General features: G+C 46.6%; 1 protein-coding gene across 1 annotated transcript; it reads left to right on the top strand.

The window, feature by feature from the left end:
* The first annotated feature begins 2855 nt into the window (after positions 1 to 2855).
* On the top strand, positions 2856 to 4672 carry HOXC6 (homeobox C6). The gene is given in 5 exon segments (XM_005233077.3): positions 2856 to 3231; positions 3233 to 3370; positions 3372 to 3563; positions 3565 to 3571; positions 4359 to 4672. Coding segments are annotated over 5 exon segments (714 nt in total). The 5' UTR covers positions 2856 to 3168.
* Positions 4673 to 7390: the final 2718 nt, after the last annotated feature.

Raw genomic sequence — 7390 nt, 5'->3', positions numbered from 1 at the left:
TTCTTGCTTCTGCTGATGAGTTTACATAATTGTTTTGCAGACCAATTTAACCAGAAAGCGCCCCACATATTCCCTTTACATGTTTTCATGGGGGAAAAAATAAATACCTTTTTGGTAGTGACATATATTGATGAAATACTTTCGAGAAATCCCCAAACTGCTAGAAAATATCGGGGGGGGTGGGGGGGTGGGGTATATCCAGTGCATTCAAAACGTGAGGCTCAGGAATTGCAATGAGTAAAACATACTTTAATGATGCTTCATTTATATTTGCAGGAGCTTTTGGGGTGGTTCTGCTCTGGGATGTTTTTTTTTTTTCCCTCACCCCCTCCTCTTTCTCTCTCTTTTCTCCCAGAAACCTGATTTTTAACGTGGGGAGAGGATCCTATTTTAAGTTTCTTTACGGCAGCTGGTTTCTGTTCACTATAAATCGACCAGACTTTTAAGACTTGCCCTCTGTTTAGAGAAGTAATAAAACACTTAACTTTCTCGACTCCTAGTCACACGGTTATCACACAGGTCTCTGATACAACAGCCCCCGAGCACCTATACAAAAAAAAAGGGGGGGGGGGGGGGAGGGAGTAAAAAACAAACAAAAAAAATAATTAAAAAGGAAAAAAAAATACCCTAGAAGGAGCCCTTCCAGCAACTCCTCCAAAGTTTGGCAAGCTTGGCGTGGGTATAAATGCCCTTCCATAGGTGCAACTCCCCACACCAATCTGCCCTAGCAGAGGTCCAACCCATCTAGCTGTAGCTACTTTCATTTACTCGCCAAATTACATCGGGCTGTAAGCATACATAAGGTAAGACAACACGCCAATAACTGCAAAGCCTCATTCATCCATCTCTCCCTCCAGTCCATTTGTTGGACCTTTGCAACAATTTAATATCTGGAAGCAGCTTGCATGGTCAGTGGTGGTTTCCAAAGTAACCCTGCCCTGAAAGGACTTGGCTTCGGAGGAGATTGTGCCCATGGCTAATAATATTTTGCAACACATCCCTGGCTCTCCAGCTCTGTCCAGCTGAGAGTGCCTCAGCCTGGGGGTTTAACATCTCAGCAGAAGGCGGACAAAAAAAAAAAAAAATCCCCCCAGTAATAGCGTTTCTTCCCTAGTTTCTTTATTTTCGCCTCTTTCTTTGATTCCAGAAATCCCCGGGCAGGCTGTGGGGAAAGGGGAGAGGGAGGCAAAGTGAAAGGGGAACGAAAGCAAAGTGAAGTTTGCTTTTTTTGGTGGAAAACGCCTGTAAATCTTCCCCCTGTACATGAGTCTTGTATCTGTACCAGGCTGGCTCCAAGTTGGGCAGCCTTAGGTGGGAGCCAGGCTGCGCTCCCTAACAAGGTACATATGCTAAACAAGATGGTGCACACTTCCAGCTATCTCCTTTTTGGTTAGAAACTTTATTTTTTCCCCTAGTGACACTCAGGGGAAGCCTTAACGTTATAGAAGATGAATACACGAGCTTTTTTTTTTCAGTTGTAGTCTCGTTTATGGTTTTATTGCTACCATTGATTACTTTGCTTTGTTACACAGAGGAAAAAGAGCATAAAATCCTTTGGCATCCGGGTTTCTGTTATAGCTGGGGAAAAAAATATACACACACACCCCAACCTTTCTTTGTCAGCTAAAACCTTTTAGGGATACATCGCTAAAAAAATTAATTAAGTCTATTGATTGGGAGCAAGACAAACAAATCCTCTCAGTTTTGAATTGGGTGTGCACCCACAAACCTTCCTCTCCCCAGTCCCCCGCACCCTCACATTCAAAAAAAAAACGTGGACACGATGGAGGTTTAAAAAAAAAACCCAATACAAAAACAACACAGAGGAGGCCAGGGTTTCCCCTGCCATAATTGAATTTTTTAAATAGCAAGCCACCAGAATGATAAAGATACCTCGCAATATTTACAGATCAGCAGGTATGTTTTACATTTAAGGGGCAATTATGGCTCTAGATTGAAATTAAAATTAGATTAGCTGTCTTCATTTCAATTAGTTCTAGGTGCAATCTACCCAGAGAAGATAGAATATAATCCCCCCTTTCATCTAACTAAATATTTGCTATAGAAGTTTCCCAATCAGTTGTAAATATCTGCAACTATAAATTGCTGCAAACACAAACACGAGGTTGCGTCCCCAGCCCAGGCTCCCCATTGCTCTCCATTACAAATAAAAATCCTCTTTTTTTTTTTTTTTCTGTTGTTGTAGTTGTTGTTGAAAACGTAAATATCCTCTAGCATTGAAAATTAGCAGGGAAACGTTTGAGGCGAGAAATGTCAAACTAGAGGAGAAATCTAACTGCCAGGTTAACGTGAGTTTGCAATGTTGGGTATTGCTTTTCTGGATGTCTTTTTTTTTTTTTTTTTTTCCCCCTCCCCAAGACAGACTTTGGGAAGGCTCTGAAACACGTTATCAATTCAGAAGTCGCCATGTTTTCCCCCCTCTCTTTATGTAATATTTTCTCATCAGGAACACAACCATTTGATGCCATAATATTGACCAATGCTACATGAGAACAAGAAGGGGGGGTAAAAAAAAAAAAAAAAGGCGGGTAATTTATGGCTTAATATTCTGTGGACATCTGAGATTTATTACTGTGAATTCTGAGCTGTTTTATTACAAGATATTAAGCAAACATTTATTAAAAAAAACCCAAAACACACACACCAAAACACAAGCAACATAATGCACAGACTCACAGACGGTGCTTTCAAACCCCGGTGTCTATTAGCAGAAAAGGGGGGGTGAGAGTGGGGGAGGGGAGTGGGGGGGGAAGGAAAAGTTAAGCCTGGCTTAAGAAATTTGTGGCACCCCCCCCCTCCCCAGCCCAGCTCCCTCCCCAGGCACGACCCCCAGCCTGGCTCAGGGGAGCGCTCCTCTCCCCACCGCATCCTCCCCATCCTCCGGCACCCCGGGGGTGCTGGGGGGCTTTGGGGGTGCAGGACTTACTTTCCATGCCTACTTAGTTTTCAACTAGGGAATCAACAGAAGCAAAAGCAATTTTTTCCCTTTTTGACACCCGCCTCCCCATTGGCTCCCCCCGGGTCAGCTGACTTTGTCATTTTGTCTGTCCTGGAGCAGAGCCTTCCCTATAACAATCTAGTTCAGACTACAAACTGGAGACAGAAATAAATATTAAAGAAATCACACAGCCAGGTATAGAGGACGATATGAATTCCTATTTTACAAACCCATCTTTATCCTGCCATCTAACCAGTGGCCAAGAGGTGCTTCCCCAACGTAGCCCTCAATTCAACTGCCTATGACCCTGTCAGGCATTTTTCTACTTATGGAGCAGCCGTTGCTCAAAACCGGATTTATTCTTCTCCTTTTTATTCACCGCAAGATAATGTTGTGTTTAGCTCCAGCCGAGGGACCTTATGACTATGGATCTAATGCTTTTTACCAAGAAAAAGACATGCTTTCTAGCTGCAGGCAAAATTCTATGGGACATAATACACAGACATCAATCGCACAGGATTTTACCAGTGACCAAAACAGGAACACTTCGCAAGAACAAAAAACTAGCATTCAAATATACCCATGGATGCAGCGTATGAACTCCCCACAGTGGTAAGTTTTACAGCTCGGAGATATAAATTAAATAAACTGAACCATCTTTACGACCTTCTCCCTAGCAGAACAGGCTGAGCGACTTTTTATGGCCCCATAAAAACAATAATATAGCTCCTTCACAGTTGCAGCTACAGGCCTTTTATTTGTTAAGTTGTTGCAAGCAAATATGGCTTGTTATGCTCTTTCTAATTAAAAGACTTCGAGAGTGTAAAATATCTATAATAAAGTGCAGCGAGCTCTGCTCGGGAGTTAAGCACGAAATATTACCGGGGTAAAAATAAGTTTTAATGACGGGTGCGGGAAGTGCGGCGGTGGCGGGTTCCCCGCACCAAGAGGGGCCGGGGGAAGCTCCCACTTCCCCCCCCCCCCCCCCCCGCCGCCGCCGCCTCCCCGGCTCCCCCAAATCCTCCAATTGGCAGAAATAATGTGGGAAAAAGAAGGGGGGGCGGGGGGGGGGGGGGCGGGGGCGGGAGCAGCATCCCGGGGAGAAAATGACCCGGGAGAAAACGCTGCGCGCACAGGGTTAATTTAATCCAAAAAAAAAAAAAAAAAAAAAAAAAAAAAAGAAAAGAAAGGGTATTTTAGGGTTTTTTTCGAGGTGGGGGGTGCTGGGGGAAGGGGCAGGCGACCGCGCTGCCCCCGCGGCTGGGGGTGGGGGGAGGAGGAGCGGGGCGGGGCGCGGGGTTGCGCGGGGGCGGAGGGGCTGCGCGGGTGCGGGTGTGCCGCCCCCTCGGCGTTCTGCCGGGCTGACGGTTTTTAGTCTGTTTTGTCTCGGCATCCCTAGGAGTGGGCTACGGGGCCGACCGCCGGCGGGGCCGCCAGATCTACTCCCGTTACCAGACCCTGGAGCTGGAGAAGGAATTTCACTTCAACCGGTACCTGACCCGGCGGAGGCGGATCGAGATCGCCAACGCGCTCTGCCTGACGGAGCGGCAGATCAAGATCTGGTTCCAGAACCGAAGGATGAAATGGAAAAAAGAAAGTAATTTGAGTTCAACCCTCTCCGGGGCGGGGGGGGGGGCCGCCGCCGCCGCCGCCGACAGCTTGGCCAAGGAGGAGAAGCGAGAAGAGACAGAGGAGGAGAAGCAGAAGGAGTGAAAAAGTGACAGCTCGGCGGCAGGACCACCCCACCCTCCCCCCCCCGTATTTATCACTGGCACAATGTTTGGCTACTTTAAAAAAAAAAAAGAATAAATAATAATAATAATCGGGGGGGGAGGTTAAAAAAAAAGGTCCTAAGGTGGAAATGTGGACACCCCCTCTCCACCGCTACACAGCCCCCCCCGCCCTCCACTCTCTCCAGTGACCCCCACCCCGCACACGCATCTTCGCCATTGCCTATTTATCTAACTCGGGATAAGGACTGTTTCAAGCCGCACACTCCCCCCCTTCCTCCGCCTCCCCCCCCCCCCCCCCCCCCCCCCAAATTGGGCACCCACCCTCCGCTGTGCCGGGTCGGACTCTGCCCAGTCGCTTCTCCTCCCCCAGCCAGAGCAGTTCTTCCTCCCCCGGTGAAAAATATGATTTCCCTGAGAAAGCTCCTTCCACCTAAATATAGCATTTCCAAGAGCATCCTCCTTGTATTTAAGCAGATACCTGGGCTCATCACTGCATACTACAAACTGTGACAGTTTCTGTGTGAATATTTTTAACTGTGTTTGTGGTACCTGTATTTATATTTATGTTTAGCACTGTAATGTTCCACAGTATAAAGTGAATGGAGTTCTATAGCAGTAGAAAAGGGAAAAAAAAAATAATCTTGTGTTACACCCTCTCATGTATAAAGGTCATGTCCAGAGGACTATGTTGAGTATTTAATAAAAAACTGAATATTATTTTTAAAGTTTATAGAATGGCCTCTGAGCTTCAGTTGAAACCTTTCGTGTTGATAACAGCCTGTTAGAAAGTTCACTTATCTTCTGTGTGTTGTTCCTGAAAATCAGCTCCCTCTCTCCTTTTTCTCCCTCCTTCGTACCTCTCATTCAAGAGTATTCCAAAAAAAAAAAAAAAGAAGAAAAAAAGGGAGGGGGGGAAATTACATTTTGCTTTGTCTCCTTGAATTAGTCTTGTTACTGTATTGTTCGGTGGCATCAGGAATCTATGCCATACCTCTCGCTTCATGATTAAAAATGGATTTCCAAAGTTCAAAACAGTATATATTTCTTATTGCACCCTCCCCAGTCAAATACCAGGTCAAAGGTTCTGCTTCTTTTTCTTATTATTTTGATTTAATTTGAGCTCTACACAGCTGAGAATCCCCCAGCTCTGCGGAAGGACCCACTTCAACACCCCCATGCACCCACCCCCCAACTCCCCCCCGACTTATTTCGACCCAATAAACCTTTCCGGGGGGAGGGGGGGGGGGGGGGGAGTCACTTTTATCCAGAAACTCATCCTTAGGAGAACGGAAATTGTGAATATAACGCTTGGAAACCAACCCCGCCGCTGTGGATCGCAGGCTCGGATAAACCATTGCGAAGGCTGGATGAAAAAACCTGCATTTTTCTCGCCTCTTTGTCACTGCTCTAATATTTGCTGGGCTTTTCAGTAGGTAGCGCTTAGCCAGGGGTGATATTTCCCTGGAAGCAGCTTAGCCCCCTTCAAGTTTTTTAATAAACAACTAGGATTTGGTGTTAAGTGATCATAACCAGGAAAAAAATATGAAAGGAGACCAAAAAAAAAAAAAATTCAGCCTGGGGAGATTTTTTCAACCCATCCTTTGCTCGTCTCCAGCCTGGAATGTGCAGGCGATATTACAAGGCGCAGGAAAGACGAAAAAAATTATTAAAATCTCTCTTAAAACGAAAGAAAGCAAGGAAATATCACCAAGAAGCAGACGCCAAGAGTGTTTTGCAAGAGGGTAAGGACCTGGCCAGGGAGCAGGAGGCTCCATGGGTGTAAACCAATCTGAATTTCCCCCAAAAAAACCCAACCTCCCAAAAAAAACCCAACAAAAAAAAACTCCAAACCAACAAAACTCACAACATATATCCACAACCACACATATATAATTCAGCGCCTATAGAGAGAATGAAGGCGATATGTAACACCCAGCGCATTCAAGGCATTCTCTGGCTGTTGAATGGAGACGGAATAGAAAGAAAACGTGCTCAGGTCTGCAAGGCAAAGCCCGGAGCGGGCTGGGGGGGCTCCGAGCTGCCCGTCTCCCACCGCATCCCCCACCACAACCCCCGCCCTGCTCCGGAGCAGAAGGGAGGGCTGGAAATTCAGATTTGAAAGGTATTTATTTCCCAGTCGCCGTGCCCTTTGAAGAGAGGGGCTGGTTTCTCCAGCGAGCAGCAGATAAGGAAGATCCAGGCTTCTGCCAGCAATAAATTTGCAAAGCGGGGCGGGGGGGGGGGGGGGGGGGGGGGAGGGGGGGAAAGATAACAGGAATGTAAACTTTAGCGCATTGGAGGACCTTATACGCGAGGAGCAGCCCCTGCACAACGCTCAGGAGCTTCCCCGACCGCCACCGCTACCCAAAACCTTGGCAAACACCGCGGGGTATAGCGCTGCCTTCCACCTAGCCAGCAAATCTTCGTGCAATTAAAAAAAGACATTAAAAAAGATGCGGAGGTAACGCGCTGCTGCGAGCTTCCCCTCCTCGTTGTACCCACAGAAAAGAGACTGAAAAAACCCCAAACCAAACAAACCAAGCAAAGAACCCAGGTTGTTTGGTTTACGGTTTTTGTTCATTCTTCGCCCTGCGATTTTGCAATAAAGCGCGGAAAACTGCGCGGAAAATAAAAATAAAATAAAAAAATCTTTTGAAAATCGCGGTGCGCTGAGGGAGCCCGGACGCCGGCTGCGCGC

Source organism: Falco peregrinus, chromosome 19 (genome assembly GCF_023634155.1).
Source record: "Falco peregrinus isolate bFalPer1 chromosome 19, bFalPer1.pri, whole genome shotgun sequence".
Classification (NCBI taxonomy): Eukaryota; Metazoa; Chordata; class Aves; order Falconiformes; family Falconidae; genus Falco; species Falco peregrinus.
The sequence above is the reverse complement of the archived record's forward strand: the minus strand, read 5'-3'. Positions and strand labels throughout refer to the sequence as shown.